This window comes from Sceloporus undulatus, chromosome 3 (genome assembly GCF_019175285.1).
Source record: "Sceloporus undulatus isolate JIND9_A2432 ecotype Alabama chromosome 3, SceUnd_v1.1, whole genome shotgun sequence".
Classification (NCBI taxonomy): Eukaryota; Metazoa; Chordata; class Lepidosauria; order Squamata; family Phrynosomatidae; genus Sceloporus; species Sceloporus undulatus.
Window position 1 is genome coordinate 43,303,052 of NC_056524.1, and position 27,439 is coordinate 43,330,490.

General features: G+C 40.6%; 1 protein-coding gene across 1 annotated transcript in view; it reads left to right on the forward strand.

The window, feature by feature from the left end:
* The first annotated feature begins 2,952 nt into the window (after positions 1-2,952).
* TTF2 (transcription termination factor 2) overlaps positions 2,953-27,439 on the forward strand; it is a 28,567-nt gene continuing 4,080 nt past the window's right edge. The window contains 19 exon segments of the mRNA XM_042460222.1: positions 2,953-3,055; positions 6,257-6,368; positions 7,111-7,197; positions 8,290-8,356; positions 9,241-9,711; positions 9,713-10,207; positions 11,031-11,157; positions 12,401-12,565; positions 13,008-13,165; positions 14,626-14,707; positions 16,387-16,509; positions 17,408-17,558; positions 18,113-18,218; positions 19,632-19,822; positions 20,900-21,053; positions 22,111-22,202; positions 24,198-24,274; positions 24,858-25,000; positions 25,223-25,393. Of these exon segments, the coding sequence (XP_042316156.1) occupies positions 3,028-3,055; positions 6,257-6,368; positions 7,111-7,197; positions 8,290-8,356; positions 9,241-9,711; positions 9,713-10,207; positions 11,031-11,157; positions 12,401-12,565; positions 13,008-13,165; positions 14,626-14,707; positions 16,387-16,509; positions 17,408-17,558; positions 18,113-18,218; positions 19,632-19,822; positions 20,900-21,053; positions 22,111-22,202; positions 24,198-24,274; positions 24,858-25,000; positions 25,223-25,393 (3,000 nt within the window). The 5' untranslated portion in view covers positions 2,953-3,027.

Sequence of the window (27,439 nt, forward strand, 5' to 3'; positions counted from 1 at the left end):
ATACTGTGCACAAAATTAAGCTAATGAAATATCATTTTCACAAAGCGTCTGTTGCATATCTATTTTGTATTCCCACCCCGAGTGTAAGAAAGGAGGTATGGTTTTCTGTATTATAAATAATAAATAAATAAAACTTTTATTTATATCCCACTTTCTGTTACCACAATCAAAGCGGCGTACAACCTTTAAAAAATACAACAATATATACAATCCCCCCCTTACACATAAAAACTTTTTTTTTTCAAATGCAAAGAAAACCCTAGTCTATATATTCCAAGACATAGGAGTTTATCACACGGGGGACAATTGGAAATATAAATGGTGATTAACACATGATAATTGCGCTAATTATTTTCACGTGTCATGTTCAAACTTCTATTATCCTGTGAATAACCTGTGATAATCCCGCTAATGGTTTTCACACAATGTTGAGATGAAACATGAAAGTGCCATTATTCTGTGAATAACTGTGAATAACTACTATATATATATACACACACACAATTTGTCCCTCTATATTTGCTAGGTTTAGGGGCACAAGACCCTCGTGAATATGAAAGAACCACAAATAACAAAAACACCATGTTTTTACCTGAGAGGACACCTCTCTAGGAATCTTTAGGTCCTTCAGGGCAACTCTGGGGTCAACGTCCGACAGACACTGACCATAGAACGGCACTGGAGGAGCTACAAAGGCCTAGTGGAGTGTCCCCTCTAGGGATCACTAGGTCAGTGATCGCTAGAAGAATTAGGAATTGGTGGCACTGCACTCCAGTGATTCCAGTCCTTCCTCTCGGGTAGATTCCAGAGGGTGATGCTCGGGGACAGTCACTCCCTCAAGGCACCATACTGTCCCCGATGCTATTCAACATTTATATGAAGCCACTGGGGGAAATCATTTGCAGACATGGGGCAGGGTGTTATCAGTACGCTGATGACACCCAAATATATTTCTCCATGTCCTGATCAGCAGCTATGACAACACATGGCATTTTCCCCCTCAATCAGTGTCTTGAAGTGGTAATGGGCTGGATGAAGAAAAACAAACTCAGGCTGAATCCAGAAAAAACAGAGGTACTTACAGTAGGGGCCCCCAAACCAGGTATAGGGTTGCAACCTCCAGTCCTAGATGGGATCACGCTCCCCTCAAAGGACTGTGTTTGCAGTCTGGGGGTGCTCCTAGATCCGTCGCTTCACATGACGAACCAAGTGAATGCGACAATCAGGAGCGCCTGCTATTGGCTCCGGCTCATATGCCAGCTGCACCCTTTCCTGGAAGTAAAGGACCTAGAAACTGTTGTACATTCACTGGTAGCCTCATGACTTGATTTCTGTAATGCACTCTACATGGGGCTACCCTTGTGCCTAGTCCGGAAATTTCAACTAGTGCAAAATATGGCAGCCAGGCTGGTCACCAGAAAAACTAGGAGTGACCGAATAACACCCGTCCTAAAATCTCTTCACTGGCTACCTATTAGTTTCCGGGCACAGTACAAGGTGTGGTTATAACCTTTAAAGCCCTACCTGGCTTGGGTCCAACCTATTTGAGGGATCACCTGCTTCCATATAATCCGCCTTGCACCCTCAGGTCTTCTGGGAGGAATCTATTGCAGCCTTTAAAAACCAGACTAACTGCTACCTCCCAGAGGGCCTTCTCTGCAATTGCTCCCAAACTATGGAAGGGTCTGCCAGACGAGATCCATCAAATTGGCAGCTTAGACAGTTTTAAACAAGCTGTCAAGACGGATCTCTTCTGGCAGGCCTTTCCTGCTTAAAGTGCCCAGCCACGGAATGACTGCCCCCTGCATCATGTATCAACCCACTGCTCTGTCCTCGCTGTATTTTATTGTGTTTTTAATAGCTGTTTTAATTGTAATTTGTTTAATCCTGTTTTAAGGGGGGGGGAATTTGGGACATAATTTTGTAAGTGTGGATTTTAATGTGTTGTGAGCCGCTTTGATTGTCCTGTCACAGAAAAGTGGGATATAAATAAAAGTTTTATTATTATTTATTAGTGATGGCCTTTCAGGGCAACTTTTAGTTAAAATTGACCATAGAGTTGGAGGACCTAAATATTCCTAGAGAGAACATATTCATCAAATCCATGAATAATCAAAACCACAAAACTCAAAGCTGCAAATATGGAGAGATAAGTGTATGTGTACATATATATATATATACACACACACACGTGTGTGTACACACACACACACATATATATAAACATATGTGTGTATCTGTGTGCGTGCATATAAAATGTGTGTATGTGTATAAAATGTATATATGCGTGTGTGCGTGACATTTGTATATATGTGTCTATATGTCTGTGTGTGTGTATATACACATGCACATTTTACACAGTGTGTGTACATACACACACACACATATATACATGTACAGTATATATACACACATTTTACATCTATACGTACTATTAATTGTAAGCCGCCCTGAGAGCCATTAGGGCTGAAGGGCGGGATATAAATACCTAAATAAATAAAATAAAATAAATATACACACACAAGAGTTATGCTCCCCCAAAAGAACTTTTTTCAGACTGAAATACAGGCAGCGTCTATCTTTCTCATGGAAGAAGCGGCTGGGGCTTCTTCTCTTGCCCTGCCAGCCATTTCCTCAGGGAAACTCCTCCGCCGCCAACGCGTCCAAACGTTGCCCTTCTATTCGCCAGCGCGGAGGCTACAGCGGTATGAATGTATTGGCTGCCTCTCCGGCCAATCGCGCTTCCTCCTTTCACCGCCGGGTACCTCTCGCGCTCCTTGATTGGCCAGAAACAGACTCGGAGACCCGCCCCTTCACTCCCTCCATTTCCCCTTTACACTCGAAGGGCTAAAGCCCCGCCTCCAATTTCGTGAGCCGCCGTTGTGATTGGCTCAGCGGGCCTTGATTGGCAGCTCCGGAAACGGAGAGAGCGGGGACGTGATACTGACTGAGGTTGGGTTTCATTTTTTCCCGGGTTGAGGAGGAAGGAGGAGCTCAGCTGCAGTAGCAGCCTTTGTGCCCTCTTTCATGGAGAAGGTCTTGTGCTCAGCACACGGTGAGGCACATGGGGAAGGCCCCATATTGAAGGTGGGGTTAGGTTAAGGGGAGGGGGGAAATGACTGGGGTGCAGCCACACTGTAGAAATAATCCAGATTGACATCACTTTAATGACTGTGGCTCCTTCCTACAGAATCCTGGGAATTGGTAGTTTTTGTGAGGCACCAGCACTCTTGGGCAGGGAAGGGTAAAAGCCTGGTGAAACTACAGATCACAGGATCCCACAGGGATGGAAACTACAGATCCCAGGATCCCACAGGGATGGAAACTACAGATCCCAGGATTCCAGTGTGGTGCAGTGGTTTGAGTGCTGGATCACAGATTTCCCTACTCAGCATTAAAAAAAGCACCATTGGGAGACCTTGGACAAGTCACGCTCTCTCAGCCTCAGGGTCCCCAACACACTGGAGAAATAATCCAGTTTGAGACCACTTCCAGTGCTAGGGAATCCTGGGAACTGTAGTTTTGTGAGACATTTAGCCTTCTCTGTCAGAGGGAGCTCCAGTGCCAACACAAACTACAATTCCTAGGATTCCCTAGCATTGAGCCAGGGCAGTTAAAGTGGTCTCGAACTGGATTATTATTTCTGCAGTGTTTTGGGCCACAGGGGATGGCCATGGCAAACCCCCTCTGAAGAAATCTGCCAAGAAAACCCTGTGATAAAGTCACTAAGTTTTAAAAAAGATAGCTTGGAGGCATACAACAACCACAAACTGCACTTAAAGTGGTTTGAAACCACATTATTTCCAGCGCAGGGGGTTGTACTTGGTGGCCTTTGAGGTCTCTTCCAGCTCTATGTTTCTGTGATTCCCTATAAGTTGGGAATGACTTGAAGGCACACAACAACTACACAATTACAACAGTTTGATGCTGCTTTAGCTGCCATGGCTCAAGGTTTGCAGTTTTGTTTTAGAATTCTTCTAATGCCTCACTAAACTTCATAAAGCAATTAAAGTGGGTCCAGTGTGCTTTTATTGAGTTAAAGAGCCCTAAGTACAGAGCCCCTGGCACCCCCAAACAATAAGTAATAGACACCCAAGGTGTATCTATGCTGCAAAGGCTCCATACTTAGGACTCTTTTGCTCAGTAAAAGCACACTGGACCCACTTGCTTGTGGTTTTCCCCCTCCTTTTTTTCCCCTCTACCTTCCCTAGCATTATTGTTTTTATAGTGAGCTGTGCCATCTCATGATGTGACCAAAGTACGACAACCTCAATATGATCATCTTGACTTCCAAGGGGAGATCAGGCTTGATTTGTTCAAGAACCCGTTTGTCTTTTTGGCTGCTCTTCTCTAGCATCACATCTCAAATGAGTTTATTTTCTTTCTCCTCTGCCTTCTTCACTGTCCAGGTCTCACATTCATACATGATGTGATGGAAAATACAATGGCTTGGACAATTCTCACTTTAGTGTTCAGTGGTATGTCTTTGCTGTTTAGGATTTTATCTGGTTCTTTCATAGCCAGCAAACTAGCTATGATAGATAGATAGATAGGCAGGCAAATCTATGACAGGGTTTTCTTAGTAAGTTTCTTCAGATGGAGTTTTCCATTGCCCCTGAGGCTGAGAGAGTGTGACTTACCCAGGGTCACCCAGTGGGTTTAATGGCTGAGTGGGGATTCAGACCCTGTTCTCAAGAATCATAGTCCAACTCTCAAAATCATTCACAGTGACTAATTGGCTATCTAGCAGGGCTGGCCCTAATCATTTTGATGTTTGGGGCAGATCAACAAACAATGCCCCAAAGGTATATGATACTGGAAGTGATATGGGTTATTTTGACACATGGAAAAGCAGGTCCTACTGGCATTTCTCCTTATCTGTAGGCATAGAAAATATGATCATAACATACTAAACAAAACCAATGCAGTAATTTTGGATGTTCCTATCATATTGTATATCGCAGGGGATTGGACTGGATGGCCCTTGTGGTTTCTTCCAACTCTAAGATTCTGTGATAAAAATGAGTCTTTGCTTCCCTTTAACAATATCTAAAATCTGCATCTGAGAGATTTACCTTGTTCTGCACAATGGTATTGCTGGCCTTGTTACAGATCTTCAAATCTTTCTGTTTTCACTTTGGTGGTTACTAATTCATCATTTTTTTAAAGGGAAGTGTATTGCCAAAATAGCAAAAATGTGTATACATCAGTGTCTATGCAGAAAGATAAAGAGACATAATTGTTATGTGCCTTCAAGTTATTTCCACCTTATAGCATTCCTAAGGTAAACATATCACAGGGGTTTCTTTCCTCTGTCTTCCTCAGAGGCTGAGAGAGTGTAAGAGTACATCCCATCATGGTTGGATAGCCAGTGACCATGGGATTTGTGTGCTTTCACTTCTGCTGGTCCAGTGCTACTTTATGATGGCTCCTTTCAAAGAGTGCAAGGCTAAAGAACGTGAAAGAAGTGGCTACTTTAGGTATATTAGTAACTCTCTCTTAACCCAAACTACCTTACAGAGTTGTTGGGAGGGTAAATGGAGGTAGAAATCCACCCCTTGGAGGAAGGGTGAAAATATGTAGTAAACATACATTTGTGTGGATCCTTGAAGTGAGATAAGATTTGGAATCAGCTGAGACAAAGAAGCATTACAGACCGCCCCTTTGGGGCGGCCTGTAGGTGCGCCTTTCCCCAGTGTATCGGGGCCTCAGTGTCTAGAACGGCAGCCGCTGAGGCCCCGATACGCCGCTTTCGGGCCGCGGGGAAGCGGCAAAAGGCCCCTTCCCCGTAGCCTGAAAAGGAGTGTCCTTGGGGCTTCAAGCCCCAAGGACACCCCAACGGCAGCGGGGACTCCCAGAAAGGGGCCACTCGGCCCCTTTCTGATTTGCGTCGCTGGTGCAGCCTTCACGCGGCTGCACCAGCAACGCAAACCAGGAAGGAGCTCCATTTCGGAGCTCCTTCCTGCTCTGCCGAAAGGGCGCATTAATCGCCCTTGCGTGGAGTGATGGCATCACGTCCGCGCCGCCTCGTTTGGAGGCGGCGTGTTCATGACGCCATCATGGCGGTGGCCGTGTGGAACGGCCGCCAGAATTTTGTGCGTGCAGAGCACGTGCTAGGCTTAGGGGGGTGCGGAAGCACCGCCCCTTCCTAACCCTAGTACGCGCTCTGTGCGTACTTTAATGGTGGTCTGTAACCCGCCATTGTGTCCTCTTACTTCCATTTATGTTTTCTCTCTCACTCTTTATTCTTGCTCAGGGCATCCCTGTGTTTTGAAGACAGGTATCCGGGATGGGCCAAGCAAAGACAAGAGCTTTTACATGTGTGGAGTCCAAGGCCAGCAACCATGTGGATTTGTGCTCCCTACAGAGTAAGTTGAATACTTTTCTTAAAGCCCAAGGGCTAGGAATTATAGGCTGTTATCCTTGTGCCCATATGTTAAAGTAAAAATTCTGTTACTAAGAATTACATGAGAAAATCCTTTTGTTATTCTATTTTATCAATGTGTTTTATGTGTATTTTAGTGAACTGTAATCCCTCCTCGATCTATCTGGGAGAGGCAGGAAAATATAAATAAACTATTATTATTATATTATTATTATTATTATTATTATTATAAAAACCCAGACTGACATAAATAAGGTAATTAAATAAGTGAAACACCTGAGAGGAGGAGGCTGCCTAAGGGAGTGTTATGTGTATTCATGTCAGTATTGATACTAATATAAATGTTTGTGCAGATTGGCATCCATTCTGCAATATGCAGCTAATAGCCAGAGATAAAATATTTTGCACCAAGTTTCCACACTATTGAAGAGATAATAGAACCTCGTTAATTTTTTCTCTCTTTCTCCTATTTGATTTTTAACACTTTTGCAAGATGAAGAAGCCAGTGGAGCTTTGAAAGTTTGCATCATGTATTTTGTGCAGTTTGGTTGGTCTGACAAAGGTATCAGTGTTTTGTGGATTTTTGATGTTATTGTACTTAGCTATATGGCCAAGATGGCTACCGCTAGATTTGTTTTATGGGCATTTAAATTTTACAGATGGACTTTCAGTGACCCCTATATTTTCCTGTTTATAACTGTAAATAACATTATTTCTTAACATAGGCTTTGCCCTTCTCATTGCTTGGTACATGAACAATATATAGTGGACCTGCAAGTTTTGATGAAGGAACAGGAGAAAGATGCATACAGGTATATTTTCAAAAGACTCATTGATGTTTAGACATTCATACAATAGGGAAGGATGCATCAAAAGCAGGGGTAGGCAACCTTTTTGAGCCGGGGGCCGGGTTGCTGTCCCTCAGACAACTGGGGGGCCGAAGCAGTGGGGTGGAGCTTCCACCCTCTGGGGGCAGGGCCACATGCTGGGGGTGGAGCTTCCACCCTCCAGGTGCGCGGCCGCATGCTCTGCCCCGGAGTGATGATGATGATGATGATGATGATGATGATGATAATAATAATAATAATAATAGTTACTAGCATGGAAACTACTAAAATGCAATTCAGAATAAAAGGGAGAAAGCATGCACACTGTCTCAACCCAGAAAAGCACAAGGTGCTAAGAGGAGTTTTTGCAAAGAGAACACCAAGGGCAAGTAAATAATAATAATAATGGTTACAAGCATGGAAACTACTAAAATGCAATTCAGAATAGAAGGGAGAAAGCATGCACACTGTCTCAACCCAGAAAAGCACAAAGTGCTGAGAGGAGTTTTTGCAAAGAGAACACCAAGGGCAAGTAAATAATAATAATAACAGTTACAAGCATGGAAACTACTAAAATGCAATTCAGAATAGAAGGCTAACCCCCTCCCCTAATGAAGCAACCAATCTCTCTCTGGCTTTCTCTTGCTGGCCAGCTGGCTCCTCCTTCTTCCTCCTCCTCCTTTCCCTGCGCTTCTATTCATAGGGAGGAGGAGGAGGAGGAGGGCAGAGAGCAAGGTGGAGCCCGATGCAGGTCCGCTGCAGCCCCTGGAGCCCTGTTGGAGTGCTCCAGGGGCTGCACCGGGCCTCCTAGATGGGCGCCGCCATTTTGTTTTTCTAAATGATGGCCGAAGTCTCATGTGACCTTTGCCATCCTAAGGTCATGCGAGACTTCGGCCGCCATTTTGAAAAACAAAATGGCGCCTGGAGCGGCGCGAAAATGGGGGCAATCGCCGTCAGGACTGCGCAGGGGCCGGCGGGAAGGCCTTGGTGGGCCGGATCCGGCCTGCAGGCCGCAGGTTGCCAATGCCTGATCAAAAGTATTAATAGTAGCTTGACAATCTGTATTTTGTTTACTAGGTTGTTCTATCGATGCATTAAAGCTAAACTGGAAGGGAAGAGATGGTGTGGAAGTGTTCCATGGCAGGTAAAAATACCTCACTGCCAATTAAGCTTTATATTTTGCCAGTACTTTTGAGATATTAAGCTTTTGAAGTGTAGCTGTGTACTTCTATATTAAGTTTGAGTGTTTAGGCTAAATGCTTTTATAAGAAATTTCTAAAAGATAAATCCTTTCTTATGTGAAGTCAAAGGCTTTCATGGCCGGCATCCATGTTTTTTTGTGGGTTTTTCAGGCTATGTGGCCATGTTCTAGAAAATTTTCTTCCTGATGTTTCACCAGCATCTGTGGCTGGCATCTTCAGAGAATGCTTTGCCTGGAAAAAGTTGGATGTATATATACTGTGTGAGCCTGGGAATGCAGGAGTGATTTGCATGTGTATTGTTCTGTGCTGATGGCTGGCCTCAAGCTGGGAGGCTAATGCAAAAGAAGATTAGTGTCTGCTAACTGGTGATCATTATCTGCTGGGAAAGCCCCTGACTCTGAATGGTTTCCCATTTGCACTTGCTGAGTCCTTATTTTGCTATTCCTCAGGACTGGTAGCCAAAATTTGTTCATTTTAAGGGTTTCTTCTTTCCGGTTGAAATTATCCAGATGTTTGTGGATTTCAATGGCTATTGTAGCTAGTACTAGTAATGCCAGTTAATATGAAGGATGAGGAATTGTACAGGGTAGTCTAGAGCAGTATCCATGTGATTTCATCAGTGATTACAGAAACTTGTCAGTGCTCATAACAGAACCTTTGCAAATACTAGAAGTACAATGCTTTAGATACCAATTTTTATGCTGACTGTCATTTCCTGTAGAACTGTTCACCAGGAGCACAATGAACACAAGGCTGTAATATTCATGGAATCTTATGTATATGGTAGATAAATTCAGATTTTATCTGGATTTTTTATTTTTAACAGGATTCAAAATGTAAGACTGTCCCAATCAAACCACCATCTCAACAAATGGTAGAATTGATCTATGATCACAGAAATCAAAGAAATCCATTTAAAGTACCAAACAAGAACCATGAGCCATCATCTGTCAAAGAGATGAATGACAGAGGGGACAAAAATTCAATTAAAAATGAACATGAGAAAAAAGAGGTTGTAGAGTTTGGTGAAAAGGCTTGTCAGAAATTATCACCTGAATCTAACAGGAAAGAGCTTCCAACAGATGTGAAGATCAAGAACTCACAGTTTGGAGAAAAGAGTGGAAATTCATGCAGGAGAGATATAGAAAATCAAACAAAATCAAGTGAGTCTGTGACTGGAATGGAGAAAGCAATATCTTTGAAGGGACACAAATCTTATCTGAGCAGAAAGTCTGAAATGCCCCCTGGTTACACCAGACATGATGTGAGATCTGCTGAAGATAATGTACAGAAGGAAAAAAAGATTGGAGCAATCATTACCAGGCTTCAGTAGCCAAAAACCCAGTGGAAGGCCCATGAATGAGCAGCAGCATGGCAAGGGGGTTCCAGAAACCTGCAAAGACAAAAGTATAACAATGAAAGCAAGTGGCAGTTGTGAAGCTGAAGAGAAGATAGTAATGCCTAGCGACCTTGTAACTGTTCAGCAATTACCAGGCTTCATTGCTGGAGCACATTGTAAAGGAAACTCAGAGAGATCATCAGTGCTATTACAAAAGGGAATCATTCTGGCAGAGAAAAACTGTACCAGTAAAAATGTTAACAGTAGTAAATGTGACATATTTGTGCCCTCCAAGTTACCTGTTCTGCAAGGATTTGATTTGCAGCAAGGAAAGGATGGCAATCAAACCAACTCATCTTCCGTATTGCCAGAACAGAACTCTTTGCAAAAGGCAGAAAATGTGGATTCTAAAGTTCTTCACCAGCAACTTTCAGCTGAGCTGAAACAGAAAAAGGTCTCTCTTGCTATGGCACACTTGTGTAGTTAAGCTTTCTAGATCTGTTCACCCATTTCCAATGTCATTGACAAATTTCCTGTGTTGAAATAGCAAACTTTTAAGCCTTTATTACCAATCCACTCCGCTGCTATACTAAATCTTTCTTTTCCCACCTGGTTCCCTCCAGATGTGTTGAATCACAGTTGCCGACATGGTGTGGAATGGCAGAAGTTATATTCCAACCTATCTTGAGGGCATCAGCTTGGGAAATGCTATATGGTCTCAGGCTTTTCCTCATATCTAGGTTGTACAAAGGATGTCACATATCTGACTATGGAATTCAGGTGAAGCCATTAAGCCTGTTTCAAATATGCATTTCACCCTGTAGGTAACACTTAATTGTCTTCCTTTTGACTTTATTAGTAAATGAAAGGAACAGTTGAGGTTGAAGTATTTGACAGTGTATATTTCTGTGTGGAAATGTTTCTATGCAGGAAGTTTACTATTTGGACAATTAGAAAACTGGAATCTTTTAATAACCATATAAGTTAATGCTAGTGGTATTGTACTGAGCAGACTGAGAAAATGAGAATAGCAGCATACTGGAACAGTTCCTCTTCTACTTCCTTAATCATGTTCTGTCGTTATACTCTTCTCATTGTTTGGTGGGACTCTGCTTTCTTCAAAGGTAGCAGTAAATGTAGGAAGAGAATGGATAAGAGAGGAAGAGTGGAATTTTGTGTATGTTGTAACACATTGTGTAAAAAACATTGAAATTCCTGTTATTGTTGTGCACTGCTGTTTAGGTCATCTATAACATATCTTTCCCGGCTGTTTGTAGAAAACATTGAAATTGGTGAATGTGCAGGCACTGCCAGATAAAGGTGAGCGATTATTAAAGCAAGTGGAGGAGCTGGAATCTGCACTTAGCTCTCTTAAGTTGGAGGCAGAAGAAAGTGTGAAGAGTGGTGAGTATATTAATTCATGTTTTTAATTTTAATATTTAATATTGTAATTCATATTAAAATATTAATTAATTTGGAGGCAGTACTCCAAGTCTAAGATAGACCTAGGCAATTACAATTCATATTAGTCCACCAGAAGCTGTAACTCCTGCTGCTACAATGCTGTTAAATTAAAAAGGGAGAAAAGGCAGTTTGCTTTGAGGAATAGATTTAGGCAATAGGCTTCCCCCCCCCCCAAGCTAATTAGTGTGATAATTCTGAAAATCATAATTACTTTGTGAACAAAGTGCACTTGATGGTCCTCAGCTTTTTCTTTTGAAAAGAACAGATAATTTGTCTATAATAGGGGTTGGAGTCCTGTGGTCCTACAGGCTTGGGATAGGCAATTGTTTCTACATACCTTAAGATGAAACCTAAAAGCACCACATCTAAAGCTGACTTTTCAAACCAGTCTCCCTTTTGGGACTCTAGCAGCAACAGAACCCATGCCTTTTGACATCTAGCCAGGATGATTTTTGAATTCTTCTGATTCTTCCACTATCTTAGGTTTTGGAACACATGTTAACAGTACTGAAGGACCAGAAAGCTTGCTTTTTAAAAAACAACAATATATTGGTGCCAAGTATTGTTATTATCCAGCTCTGTAGTTACTCTTGTTGAGACATGGCAACCTAATTTTCATCCAGTATGTCAGTAGTTACTCTGGGTTTGCGACTGTTGAAATCTATCATGTGGTCTTAGCAAATAGAAACTCTGTTAACAGTTCATTATTTCATGGACACAAACATGCACAGCAGACAATTTATAAACTGTTCACTGTCAGCCCTCTGTATTGGTGGGTTAGCCATCCGCAGATTGGAGCATCTGTGGATGGCCCCACCCCTTTATCATCAAAGCACATCAGTGTCCATTGACGCGAATGGGATTTGAGGCCCCATGTTATTTGGGATCTGGAACCGAACCCCCGCCAATACATAGGGCTGACTGTACTTGACTGCATTACTTTAGTTTGCCATTGAGGAAACTATTTTTGAACGCACTCAAATGTGAAAGAAAGAAAGCACCAAAAAGATTCCAGCTCAATGAAGAGACTTATCTTCTTTAATGAAAAATTTTATCTCCAAAGTTTTAAAAATAGATTGAAACATGGACTTATATTTCCCACCACATGCAGTCTAAAATTATACTGTCCATAACTGTACCATGCCCTGTTTTCTTCATATTTCAACTGGATTTTGTCCATCAGGAGAGGTGAACCATATCCAGCAGGAAGAGACGGAGCCCAATCCCATTGAGCCACAAAATACTGTGATGAGAGGAGGGCCAGAACCATTCCAGAAGCAGCATGCAGTCAATTCCTTAGAGCTCCATCTTCCTTTGGGATCTAGTCATCACTGTAGTAACACTACAGGTAAAAGTGGGAGGGTGTACCCCCAGTGTGAATATAAACTATTGGAATTTATGCAATTACTGATGGTGTGACTAAAAGCAAAATAGTTTCATTTCATGGAGTGCACAATGTGTGGTTTTCCCAATGCTTTTGGCCTGCTGCTCCCATAATTCCTCACCATTGTCTGTCCTGCCTGGTGCTGAGGGAAGTTGCATTCCCAGTAATTTCTGGAGAGCTCATGTTTCCTTCTTCTTTTTTACACAATCTTTGTAATATATGATATTTATTTTATTGGCTGTTCTGTTTACTGGTGGAAAGAGAAGACAATAGCATGTAGTAAACACCTATTTAGTTTTACTCTTTGGTTTTCCACTGTTCTACCCTAACCACTGAGCTTTCACTTTCATTTAAGAATCACTGATGTTACTCCTTGTTATTTGGCTTTCCTTATACTTTCTTCCAGAGGATTCCCATATGCAGGCCCTTTATGGAGGGCAAATGACTGAAGAACGTCTTCAGGCTGTGTATAATGCCACAAGTGATGCAATTAACCAGCTTCATAAATCTCTCGAGTCCTGCCCCACAGAGAAGGAAGTGGTTGAGGATCCATTTGGGTTGAGGGTGAGTAAAGTCCAAAAAAACCAACATGAGGTTTCTTCCCTATAATCTTTTCACTTCCAGTGTTTTGCTAGCTTTACTAAAGCTAAAAAGTATTTCAGCAGTGTGCCTTCAAATGTTTAATGCTTCCATTAAAAACAAGAGAAAACAGGTTGGAACAGTTTGACTGCAGTCTTCTAGTTTTAATAACCCTGCTACCTCTGAGCTTCCTTTGCAACTTGAAGCTTATCTGGCCTATTGATTTCTGAAAAATGAACTGAACTCCTTTGTTCTATTTCTTGTTATTTTCCTTTTTTTCCTGAGGATAATTTCATTTTATAGTCTTTAGAATATAGGAAGTTCATCACTAAGACACAGAAAATTGAAAATGTAGATTGGTGTGAGCAATTAGACCTTTAGTTATTTTTGGACTGCAACAACCAACATACCATACTGTTGGCTATAGTGACTAGGGCTGATGGGAGTGTGGAGCAAAACATCTGGAGATTCCACCCATGATGATGAGGAAGAGGAGGAACATGAACTATTTATATCCCACCTTTTTCCCCTCGGAACTGTGACTGATGATGATTTGCACATTAAGACAAACACAGTGTAAATTAAAACATTAAAATATTAAAATTTAAATATATTTAAACTCATTAAAATGTTAGAACAATTTAAAATATACCAGTAAACTAATAAAAAGCAATTTAAGACCATTGCAGTTAAAAGCATTACAGCACTTGAAAAATATTCAGTCCTTGAAAACCTATTGGAATAAAAAGAAAACAAAAAAGTCGTTGCCTGCTGATGGAAAGTCAGCAAGGGGGATGCCTGTCTAGGCTGCCTGGAAAGAGAATTTCAGAGCCTAGAAGCAGCCACTGAGAAGGCAATCCCAAACAGACATGCTTATGAAGGTAGTAGGATTCAGAAAGGGGCCTGACCTGAGGATCTAAGAGGCTGGTAGGTCTCAGATGGGAAGATATGATATAGATATTAGAAGGTACAGAAAAGCTGGTTTGTTAGAAGAGAACTCCAGATGCTCAGAGTAGAAACAGAAGCTTCATTGTAGCTGTATTGACTCATTTTAACCTTGATAATATTAAAGAATTTTTAAAACAAGAAAATTGTCATATGTAGGTTAATATTGTCACAGTATTGAAGTTTAAACAATTTGGAAGCACTCATTGCTATGTCATTTTAGAAGCAAAGCAGTTATGGAGCTTATTGGTATCTACCCTGATTCCTATTTTTGCTGCTCAAGGAAGCATAGCATAAAATCATTTTTATAAACAAATGAAACAACTTTTACTATATGAAATGTTGTGTATTACTGAAACCACAGTAAGGGTGAAATCTGCTACAAATAAAGTAGGAGCATGTATATTCTGGTTACTTTGTAGGCTTAGACAGTAGATTATACACATTTAAGAAAATTTTACCTGGAAATTAATTTTGCACCTTATGACTGATTTTCTCAGGTGTCCCTGCTGCTACATCAAAAGCAGGCACTTGGATGGCTCCTGTGGCGGGAAAATCAGAAACCTTGTGGTGGGATATTGGGTAAGAATGTTTTAAGCAATTCATGATTCTGTAGTATATGCTTTTCAAAAGACACTTGCAGTGAAAGTAGCCTTGTGTTCAAGATATACAGTATGTTGGATAAGGGAGAGAGAGCCTACGACATCAAGTTACGGTTTTGGCCATACTGCTGGGATTCTAGAGATGGAGTTCTTTAAAATATATATATTTCCAGAGCTCTGCTTTAGAACAGAACATATTAATCTGAATTATGAGAAGACTTGTGTTTAGATCAAATTTGTATTTGCAGGGACTGGGTTCCCCTTGGGATAAGTTAAGGTTGTTACTCCAGAGCCATGGATCATAACAGTACAACCTTTCACATGTCTACTTAGAAATAAGTTATTTTAAATTCAGTGGGACTTATTCCCAGGTAAATGGATCACAGCTTTAATGTTCAACTAGAACCCCTACATTGAGGGGGGAGGGGGTTTGAGGATTGACCTGGGAACCAGATTGCTTTTTGGCAAAATATCCCACAGCAGCATGTCAGAGATATATTCATTTGTTTCCACATAAGATGGATGGAACAACCTCATGTTTTTCCCAATAGGTAAATACATCCAGTTGGTGACAAGGAAGGAATTTACTGTCAGATGGACATTTCATAAGGGCTGTGGGGCATACAGCATATAGGGAGAGTTTTCCATTTCTTCCCCTGTAGTGATTTCTCCCCTTGAATATGTCATTTAGGCTTTTTAAAAGCTCTCTGTTTGACAATAATACAATCGGCCCTCCTTATCCTCGGATTTTTTTTATCCACGGCTTCAAAAAAAGTATACATTCCAAATAGCAACCCTTGATTTTCCATTTTATATTAGAGACACCATTTCCCTTTTCCATTATATTTAATGGGATTTTGTTATCCACAGGGGTCCTGGAACCAAACTCAAGTGGATAACAAGCGCCCGATGTAGTGGCCTTTAAAACTGTGGGCAGGGACAGTTGGAAGAGAAACTCTGAGCCAGTTGAGGTAGGCCTGTAAGCTCTGTATAACTCATGGGCTAGAGGTTATCTGTCCTGTAAACTTAAGACGTGGCTAAACAGGATGGTCCATGTGGGCAGATTCACATTTTCTCTGAAAAGTGGCCATCATAGGGTCTCACTTACTATTTTAAGTATAGGATAGAAGGTCCTTTCTCACTAAACTCCAAAATACACTGCAGAAATAATCCATTTTGAGACTGCTTTAACTGCCCTGGTTCAATGCTAGGGAATTCTGGGAACTGGATTTTTGTGAGACATTCAGCCTTCTCTGTCAGACAGCTCTGATACAACAATAAACTACAATTCCTAGGATTCCCTACAACTGAGCCATGGTAGTTAGTGGTCTCGAAATGGATTATTTCTGCAGTGTGTTTTTCGACCTATGTAGTTATATGAATTCTACTTTAACTGCCATGGCAACATCTGGTGGAGTTCTGGGATTTACAATTTATGGAGAGCTATTTAAAATTCTTAGCCAGAGAGTTCTAGTGGCTCAACAGACTGCAGACCCCAGGGTTCAAGAGCATGCAGCCATAGCAGTTGAAGTGGAATCATATAGTACTGTAAATGAAAGACCCAGAATTAAGTCTGAGTTAAAGTGTACAGCACTCATCATGCCCATCAGTCCTCATTTCTAATTGTTGTTGTTTTTCTCTGCTGCTTTTTCTTCCTAGCGGATGATATGGGCTTGGGGAAGACCTTAACAATGATTGCTCTTGTCTTGGCCCAGAAGTCTAAACAGAGAGAAGAGGAGAAAGTGAAAGAGAAGAAACTAGAACTGTGGATGTCAAGACAAGGTACAGAAATAATACATAACTGATCATTCTACTGCCATTTGTGTGCATGTGCATGCGCGCATGTGCACATACCTTGTCTTCATCTTAACTTATAGTGACTTTGTGAGTTTCACAGAAATTTCTGAGGCAAGGAATATTCAGAGCTAGTTTACCAATGCCTTACTATGAAATATAACCTACAGCACTTAATATTTCATGTTGGTCTCCCATCCAAGTACTAACCAGGTCTCACCCTGTTTAGCTTCCAAGATCAAACAAACTTACTATAATAAAAATAGATTCACTTGTACTAGTTGTTTGAGAGCCAGCATGGCATAGTGGTTAGAGCATTGGACTATGACTCTGGATTCCCACTCAACCATGTAAACCCACTGGGTGACCTTGGGTGGGTCACACACTCTCAAACCCAGAAAACCCCATGATAGGTTTGCCTTAGGGTCACCATAAATTAGAAATGATTGGAAGGCATACAGTAACAACAAATACTAACTGTGTAGAGAGGAAATGTGGTATCTGAGGCAGCTATCCATAGAAGTGATTAAAAAAACAACAGCAGCATTAATCAAACTGGTATTTCAGTCTCACTTCTTCAAGTGCTAGACTTTTGATATGAAAATGGAAGCAACCACCATAAGAAGGTAGGTATTGGTTTGAGGGAAGATTTGAAATACAGTAATAGACAAAATCTTTTTGGGGGGGGGAGGGGGGAGGGAGAAGCCCTGGCCAAAAAAACCCTCCAAGGTTCAGTGAAGACCAAATATGTTTAAGGGCTGTAAAATGCTGACAGATGGAGGAGACAGAACAGGAGTGACTGGAGCACTGAACAGAAGCACTCCATGTGCCAAACTGTTTTGTTTCATGCCCCACTTGTATTCACCTCTTAATGTTTTGTTTCAAGATTCCTGTGTTATCAATTCTCATTCCACTCTGATTGTCTGCCCTGCGTCTCTAATTCATCACTGGAAAAACGAGATTGAAAGACATGTGAGAAGCGGCAATCTGAAAGTCTGTTTGTACCATGGACCCAACCGAATTAAGAATACTACTTCGTAAGTTATAAAGTAGCTCCAGGATATGCCCTGCATTGCTGGAAGTTAAGGAAGCTTGGCCCTGAAACACTGCTTTGCTTTTCTAAAATTTTCATGTAGAATTAACTGCAGTTCACTCCTTTATCTCGTGTTGCTATAAGCAATTGCTTCCCATTCTTATGAAGATAGATGAAAAAACCTTTCATCTCTTGCACTGTGGACTTGGAACCAAAACACAAGTGTTGTATTGATTTGTCTGTCCCTTTCACCATTTCTATGAGGACAAGGGAAAACAGATAGAATATTAGATAGAAATATATGCACATTTCATACGAGTCAAGTTTTCCATTTGTTGCCTTCTCTTTTTTTCCATTAAGAGAACTCTGTACTGGCTTATCCATAGATAGCATTTTTATGGAGTAACCCCCTTTGGACACAATAGAACTTACTTCTGAATAAATGTCCATGTGATTGCACTAAGATTTTTCATTTGAGTCCAGAGTTGATTAAAACACCATTTTAAAAATTGATCTGAAGTATCATACTGTTTACCAGTTCCCTCTTCTTCTTTACAGCCTTTCTCAGTATGACATTGTTGTCACTACTTATAGTATTCTAGCCAAGGAAATTCCTGCACAGAAAGAAGAAGCACAGACTGCTGCTGAAGACCTTAAAGTAGAGGTGATGGAAACATGCACACTTGCTTTTAAAAGCCATTTGTGTTTGATCCTTTGAGCGTGATATGCATGGCTTTTGCTATATAATTTGTTTTTTTATTTATATACCGCTATTCCAAAGATCATAGCGGTGAACAGCAAGTAAGCTAATTAGCAAGTAAGCTAATTTGCCCCCAACAGTCTGGGTACTCATTTTAGCGACCTCGGAAGGATGCAAGCCTGAGTCGAGCTTGGGCCCTTTTGCTGGTCTTGAACTCACAACCTTGTGGTTTTGAGTGAATGGCTGCAGTACAGGCCCAGATAGCTAGGAGAAAGCACATAAGGACTGATTCTTTTCTTTTGAAATGTTATTGCAGTTGCAATGTACATATGTCCAGTGCTATATGGTTGTGCTGTATTCACCATTTGTAGCTCCTATATTCACCCCTGAAGCTCTAAAGACAATTGATTAATTGCAGAACTTGGAACATTGCTTCTTTAGATTACAACTCCCCGAATCCTTCCTCAGCATGGCTGGAGGATTCTGGAAACTGTAATCAAAGTAATTTTTAAAGCTTTGATTTATTGCATGTACTTGTTCTTCTTAAATATGATGTCTTGCAATGTTACTTAAAAAATGCAGTTCACAATACAGTGAACCCTTGATATCCATTATGGATTGTTTTCAGAACTCTTTTTTTTTCAAGCTGTGGATGGTTGAATCCATGGATAAAGAATCGTGGGTATGGAGGGCCAATTATATATTAAATTAGGATTCTAATGCTAAATAAGAGAAGTTTTTCCATATCTTATATAGAAATGCTTGAGGAATTAAGAGGGTTTCAGTACAAACTGATTTGATTTGCATCCTGTACAAGTCTGGGAATTGGACTACGTACTATTATCGGTCCATTGGGTTTTGTACATTTCCAACTGTTCTGAGGCAGTTGCCAGCTCAAAAAAAATCAAAATAAGTTTAGAATTAGGTATTTTAAAGAACTATACACTTGGAATAGAATAGAAGGAACCAATGTGGCATAGTGATTTGAATGTTGGACTATGACTCTTTTTTTCCTTTTGTTAATTCCCCCCCCCCAGTTGTTAAATTTACATTTGCCCCAACCAAAAGGAATAGTAAAGCTAAGTGAATTGAGCTGTGTGTTAAATGTATGCCTATTTGATGTATTTGCATATTCAGTTGCATTCCTAATATCCAAGTACTGTAACTACAGAATTAGGGAGAATAGAAGTTTAGTCTCTCTAAATCTGTAAGATGCAGAATATTTTGTTTGTTTGAAATTTAAAACCCTTATGTGTAAAGGACTGTTACAGTGGAATGTAGGATCATAGTCTGTTCCCCTCTGCTTTGATATGTTTACTTTATTTTAGTTCACCTTTACTGTGAAACTATAAATGCCAAGTCTATTCTCTGTTCTAGGATAAATCATTTCCTTTCTCGCCTTTGCCTTGGATACACTGGGCTCGAATTATTCTGGATGAGGCTCACAACATTAAAAACCCCAAAGTGCAGGCCTCAATGGCTGCCTGTAAACTGAGAGCAACAGCCAGATGGGCCATTACTGGGACGCCAATTCAGAATAACCTCTTGGATATGTACTCTTTGCTGAGGTAAGCTAATCTCACTAGTGAACATGCAAAGTCATATGCATACCTTTATTTTGGCCAGTAAAAAGGGAATAAAATAGAATAGATAAAAAACAATATAATATATTAAAATACAATATTAAATACAAAATTAAAAAACAGTGCTAAATATAAAATATTTATATTATTTTTAAAAACAGCATAAATTGGTAATACCTTTAATCCTAAAAGAACATCCTCCCCTGAGAAGCTATTGCACAAAAACCTTGGCTGTAATCTCAGGAAACTGATCAGCCAAAAGGTCCTCATGTGTAAAACAATCTTCCTGGTATACTTTGTAAAACTGGATTAATAAAGTGGTGTTGAAGGTCACAGTAGAAAGATCAATACAATAAACATGCTCCACAGTTTCTACTTTCTGTGCCTTACAAGGACACAATCATTCACAATATGTATGTTGTTATATCTTCCCTTCAGTACTGCAGATGGAAGCACATTGAATTTAGCCAGAGTGAATGCTTTCCTATACTTTGGAACAATTAGATTGATCACATGATACAAATAAATAAATAAATGAATAAAATAGGAAGAAGAGCCCACCCTCTGTCTTTAAAAGCTGGAAAAATGGAAGCTGCACTTGCATGATTTTGCAGCTCGATATCCCAGATACACTGGTGTATGTGTTCTTTAACTCGTATATAATCCTAGTAAATGAAGCCTGATTTGTGAGTTCCTTTTTTAAAGGGCCTTAAACTACATACATACACTCAACCATATATCTACTCACTTCACAGCAGCACTTCTTAATTTTAATTCTCCAGATCTTTTGGACTTCCAGAAGCCCCAGTAGCATGGCCAGTGGTGAGGGAACTTGTGATCTAAAGTCCATAATGTCTGGTGGGCCAAAAGTTGAGAACCAATACACTCCCAAGAAATACATATTTCTATATGCTTATTGTGTTGCCAATGTTAGTGTAAGAAAGATGCAGTCTATCTTACCTATAATTTAGTAGACAACTTATTCCTCCTCCTTTGCAGTCTTAGTGGCAGTCTTTTACTTGGCACTGATACCTTTCATTTACTCCATTTTTGTCTCACTAGATTCCTTCGTTGCTTTCCTTTTGATGAATTCAAGGTGTGGAAGAATCAGGTGGATAATAATACAAGAAAAGGAGGAGAGAGATTAGCTATTTTAACTAGGAGTCTATTATTACGAAGAACTAAGGATCAGCTGGACTCATCTGGCAAGCCTTTGGTATAATCTGACCTTTGTTTTCCCCACCCTTTCTTCATTTATTCCTCCATGGCAGGACTCCCATGAATAATTCTTTGCTTTCTTCACTAATGACACTTCTGAAGTTAGAGAATCCTGCAATGGTAGAACGGGTTATATGATTTCAAATTGCAGCCGGGGGGGGGGGGGGGGGGATCTTATGTTAATGCTCTTGCATGTAAATAGTAATAATAAAAATCAGATGTTCCGTAACTAGTGGGGAAACTGGTAGAGTAGGAGAAAGATTTCTTTATGATGTGCTTTTTTTGTTAATTTGCCGAAATCATTGTGACTAGAGTAATAAAAATTTGATCCCTTGTTTGTAAACTGAAATGGCACAGGCTTGTGTCACCATTTCTTACCACCACCTATGCACACCATCTTAAGTGATTTGATATTTTAAAATATCCAGAAGAGTTTTCTATTTTACTTGGCACTGAAAGTGAGCATACAAGTAGTGCAATAAAGTTGAACACACATTGGTCCACTGATACTTTCTACTGGCCAATATCACTTTTTCAGAGCCCAGGAAGGTGGGGCTTTTTATTTTAAAAAAGAGACTACACCTCACAGAACCACCCCCACCCCCCCAAAAAACCTATGAGCATTGCCTGGGCAGGTTGTTTTTTTTAAATAAACCTTTTCTGAGCTTTTTTAAAAAACTTGTTAGTCTACTAAACAGATACTTTGGATCTTCTGTGCACAACAGTAGTTTGTTTTCTTGCTTAGATGCATCTAGGTAGAGGATTCTAAGTACTGCAGATTTATGTATCAGGAAGGATTTTCCTCTTTGGCTAAGTGCCAGCTGTAGAGAAAATCCAGCTAATGTTAGGCTTTAGGCCCTGGAATCTGGGCATTATCACAGTGGCCCAGTTAATTGCTCCAAAGGAGTATTAAAGGCACCTATACTCCATCTGCATAGTATGCTCATAGCTCTTAGCATATGGAGCACAAGGATATGTGTTCTACCTGTACCTTTGATAGAAGAAATTACTTTACAGTTTTTGAACTGTTGCTTTGTATGGATTCTTCTGTCTAGGTGTTACTGCCTCAGCGTCTCACTCGCCTGCACAGATTAAAACTCTCCAAAGATGAACAGTCGGTGTATGATGTTCTGTTTGCAAGATCAAGGTATGGTCAATGTCTGTGAAGGCATTAAGAATCAATTAATCTTTGTGGTCTGCTCAGCCTTATTTAGGTTTAACATTATCATTCTTCTGTTTGGCACAGTATTTAAATGACAGTACAACACCCTTCCTTTTCCCATACCCTTTTTGATGCAAGCAAGCTTTCCCATTACTGACAATTCAACTCTATGGTAATAGTTGTCATTTTGGTAATTTGTCCTCATGTAGTACTTCTTGTCTTGTTGTGTGCCTTTAAGACTAATGGCAACTCTACTTATGGCTGGGTTTTCTTGCCACATGGTCAGAGGAGGTTTTTTAAATTGTATTATGTATTTATATTTTGCCTTTTCTCCAGAATGGGATTCAAGGCAACTTGCTTGCTTTGAGGTTGAGAGAGTATGATGTGCCCCAGGTCACCCAGTGGGTTTCCTCTGGTTTCCAGAGTTGTAGTCCAGTGGCCAGTAATGCTTCAGCATATATATATTCAGATTTACCACTTAATGGGAAATTGCATTTTTTTGCTTCCTGAATTATGCTCACATGCTTCCTTTCTTTTCCTTTCCATTTTTACTTTCTCATTGAAGATCCAGCCCCAATAGTTTTAAGAGAAGAAGGTTGTTAAAGGTTTTTTTTTCTTTTCTTTTTTGCTTTACAGTTGTTCTGTGCTTTCATTTGCCATCCTGGTAGAAAGATACTTGGAACTCAGTATGCTTTGTATCAGTAGAAGGAGTCATTTTGAAAAGAGGACATAAGTCCTCCTTTGTATATGAAGTGCAAATATGTCCTAAAACCAGTTCATTAAGAAGTTGCTTTTGGGGACTAAAACCTCTAAATCCTTCAGACAGTATGGCCTGTAGCTATGTTGACTGAGAGATTATGGAAGTTTTAGTCACAAAAAATAATGTTACAAAGCAGCCTCTGGCCCTGGAGTTGCATATCGTTCTCAGCCAAATTTCAAAACCTTACTCCAAATGATCAGACCTATCTCAGGAGCAATCTTTTACTTCCTGGTCAGGCAGAAGAAGTAAGAAAAGAAGTGGCCCCACTCACTTTTGGTTCTGACCTCACCCCCATCATTATATAGTCCTCAGTATTGTATGCCAAGGGAATACAGTCAACAGCAATAATAATAATATCCACTCGAGCCTTAAAGCTTTAGTGTCCAAGACAGAATTGGTTCTCTGCTTATTCAATATTTTCACTTTTTTTCCTCTTAGAAAGAATCTTCGGTTTTTCTATTGTGGTTACATATGTTAGCTATTTCCCCTTGTGTTTCATGTCATAGGAGATCCCCTTCCATTTTTCTTGGGGGGAAAATCTCAAAAAAATATTCAAGTAGAATTGTGCCTTCAGGTGGCACAATTCTCCTCTAAAACAAAGGTTACACCTCATACCTTCTTGTAGTGGAAAATCTTGGAATCTCTCCCACCCCTGGAAAAACTGTCTTCCCCAATTTAGACCAAAAATGAGCTTCCTGTGAGTATCAGTGTCACGTGGAGGAGCTGGTGGAACTCCAGGAGGGTCTTGAGGCCATAAAAACTGCCCCCACAACTTTATCCGTGTCAGTATAGTTCTTTCTTTGGCAAAAACTTGGAGAGTCACACCATTGTTACTGGGCGATTTTTTGTTCAAATACATAGTAGACATTTGCTAACAGAAACTTTTCTTCAGAGTTGGCTGTTTTACTGTTGTTTGTTTTAATGATTTGTTTGAGATTAATTATGGTAGAGTGCTATTCAGTTACTCCAGCTCTCTTTTAATTACAATTTACGGTTGAGGGATTGAGTTTGGGGGTTTCTTTTTATCTGTTTGACACAGTCTCCCTTTTCCAGTTTGCCTTCTCTGAATAGTGAAACTACCCTTGTCTGTCTGTCTGTCTGTCTATCTATCTATCTATCTATCTATCTATCTATCTATCTATCTATCTCAGGCTTGTGCATAAGAGAAGAAGTGGGCCTGTCTAAATGTTCTTTCATGGTGCTTTTTTGTCTTCAACCAGATCAACGCTGCAGTCCTACCTCAGACGACAGGACACTAAGTCTGCAGGGTCCAGTGAGGGTAACCCATTTGATAAAGGTTAGAACTCAAATACTCTTCTGGTATCTGCAGAAATGTGTGGAGAGGAATCTAACGTGGGTAGTCTCAAGTACACAGTTAATTCCATTCCCCATCCTGATCTGTTGTTGTAGTCATTTTTCTGTAGCCTGCTCCACCTGTTGTTGTTGTTGTTATTGTGTGCCTTCAAGTCATTTCTGACTTATGGTAACCCTAAGGCAAACCTGTCATGGGGTTTTCTTCTCAACAGTTGTTCAGAGGATGTTTGTCATTGCCTTTGCCTGAGGCTGGGAGCATGTGACTTGTCCAAGGCCAACCAGTGTTTTTCATGGCCAAGCAGGGGATCAAATCCTGGTCTTGTGTCATAGTCTAGCACTCAAACCACTACACTATGCTGGCTGTTATTACTATAGAATAATAGCAGTCTCCAAAATTATGTCTTATTGCCAGCTGCAACCTTGTCCCACAGTGTTTGGAGTGGGTCTTTATGCCTGCATTCCTTTTGGTTTTCTGATTCTTCTTAAATTCTGAACTCTTCTTAAACTCTGAACAGAAACCTTGCTGGTGTTGCTTCTGACATATCTGTGGTTTTCTCTTTTGATAGGACTACCACAGTTCAGGCTGAATCAACAGGACTCTCTGGGAAAGACCTGCAAAGATAATCCCCCCATCTCCACTACCATTCACATCTTGTCCCTGTTGCTCAGGCTCCGTCAGTGCTGCTGCCATCTTTCTTTGCTGAAAGTGGTAAAGACACAATAGATTTATGACTGTTGATCACCTCTAAATTGGTTATCCAAAGCTTGTGAAAATTGTGTTTTTGGACTACAGAATCAAAGACTCTGCTGGCCAGGTCTGCACTGATCAGAGGATTCTGAGAGTTGTGATCCAGAGAAGTAACCTTGCTAAGGTTTGAGTTTATCTGAGATTAGAAGTTACCAGGACTTGGCTCTGTTCTTTTTGTTGCAGGCTCTAGATCAGGCGAACCTGACCAGTGAAGGTATCTCTCTTACACTAGAGGAGCAGCTTAATGCTTTGACCTTGTCTGAACCAGACAGCAGTGACCCCCACTCTATGGTGTACCTCCTGGGTGCAGCTTTCAGCGTGGACCTCTTTGAAAGTATCAGGCAGAGCACTAAAGTAAGATACAAGCACAGCTGGGAAAGTTTTTTTGTTGTTTGTTAGATGAGACATAATTCCTAGAAATTATAATTAGGGAATAATAGTCCAAAAAAGTAAATTTTCTATGCCCTTGAAGGCTATGACAATGGGTGATGATGATGTTTTTGCTCTAGGGAGAAACAGGAGAGAGGAGACTTAAATTGGTGTTATATATAGCTTGACAACTACTTGGCCAGCAGTCTAAAGCTATTTCTCCCTTCTAAAGGCTGACTTATTCATGCCCTCGGAATCAAAGGAACACTGATAAACATACATCTTATTGTTCATTGTATGAAGGACACTTAAACATGCTTGTGCATGTTTTTCTGATCTGGTAGAGCACTAGTACTTTAGCCAGTGATGTAAGCTCTGCAGTAAGTAGATTGCTGTTTAAACTTCCATAACTGGAAATGGATAATGAGATTTCAATATGGCTCAAACTGAACTGAAAGACTAGGACTCTTTCCGAACCCCTGCAACTACAGGACATATTGCTTAGTGGGCATACTGCAAAAGGCTCATAACACAGTGAGTTACTTTACTTCTAACTTGCATTATTTATTATTATTATTATTAACCTTTATTTATGAAGCGCTGTAAATTTACACAGCGCTGTACATGCAATCTTTTTAGTTAGATGGTTCCCTGCCCTTGGGCTTACAATCTAAAAAGACATGACACAGAAGGAGAAGGGAGTGGTGACGGGAAAGGGTAAGAGGTCCAGCAGTACCGTACAAGGTGTTGGTGCTGACCTTTAAAGCCCTCATGGCTTGGGTCTGGTCTACCTGCGGGACCACCCCACACACTTAGGTCCTCTGGGAAAAACTTACTGCAGCCGAAGAAGACTAGGTTGGCTGCGGTTACCCGGAGGACCTTTTCATCTGCCACTCCCAAACTATGGAATGGCCTGTCAGAGGAAATCCAACACATTAGTAAACTGGATGACTTCAAAAAGCCATCAAGACGGATCTCTTCCAACAGGCCTTTCCTGAATAATCCGCTCGGTCACCCCGCTGATATAGACCATTCTACTGATTACTCCCTACTAATTACCTATGATATCCCATTTCTTCCTGTCTCTGGTTGTTTTAACTAACTGTTTTAATTATTTAATTTATAATTTATTATGATATGTTGAATTATTAAGTTATATGTGTAAGGAGGGAGGGAATAGTGGGATTTATTTGTATTAATAAATACAACGGGAGAGGTGGGATAAAAATAAAATTTTCCTATTGTTGTTGTTATTATTCTATGGCTAAAAGAACTTGAACCCTGGACTCCTAGAATCCTTATCTAACACTAAAATCACTATATCACACTGAGTTTTAGTCACCATAAATGACTGTTAGGTTAAGGCAGGATACATTCTTTGACCTCCTTTGCTTCAACCAGTCTCATGCTACTTGTGATCCACCAAGATGGAAAAGCTTGCCTTCTGCTGCTCCAGAGACTGGGACACATACCAGTGGATTCAAATTGCAGGAGTGAAGATTTCATCTGAATATTTAGAGGAACGTCCTGGCAGTGGTTGCTATTCAGCAATGGATTGGTCTGCCTTGGAGGGATATGGACTCTCCTGTAAAACAGTGGTTGCATGGTTGTCTTTTGGGGCTGCATTAGTTGTATAGTTGCCCCTCCATTTTCACAGGACATCCATTCTGGACGCCCTCCCCCATGAAAATGAAAATATTCAAGTCCCATTGGCTTGAATAGCTGCACATTTCTGCAGGCGTATGCACCATTTTAGCCCTCCCGGCTTGCTGGTCCACAAAGGACCAATACCACGGACAAAGTCTGCAAAAATGGGGGGACAACTGTATGTTCCTGTATGGCAGGGAGCTGGACTAGACAGCTCTTGTGGTTGCTTTCAGTTCTATGAGAATTGAGTTGAATTAAGAACTAGTGCCTGAGTTTGCTTGCTTGTCTCTTCCCACTCCATCACACATTCCTTCTTTGTCACTCGTCTTTGAGATTACTAGCCTGAGGGCAGAAACTGTCTTGTTTGTTATGAGTTTATGTAAA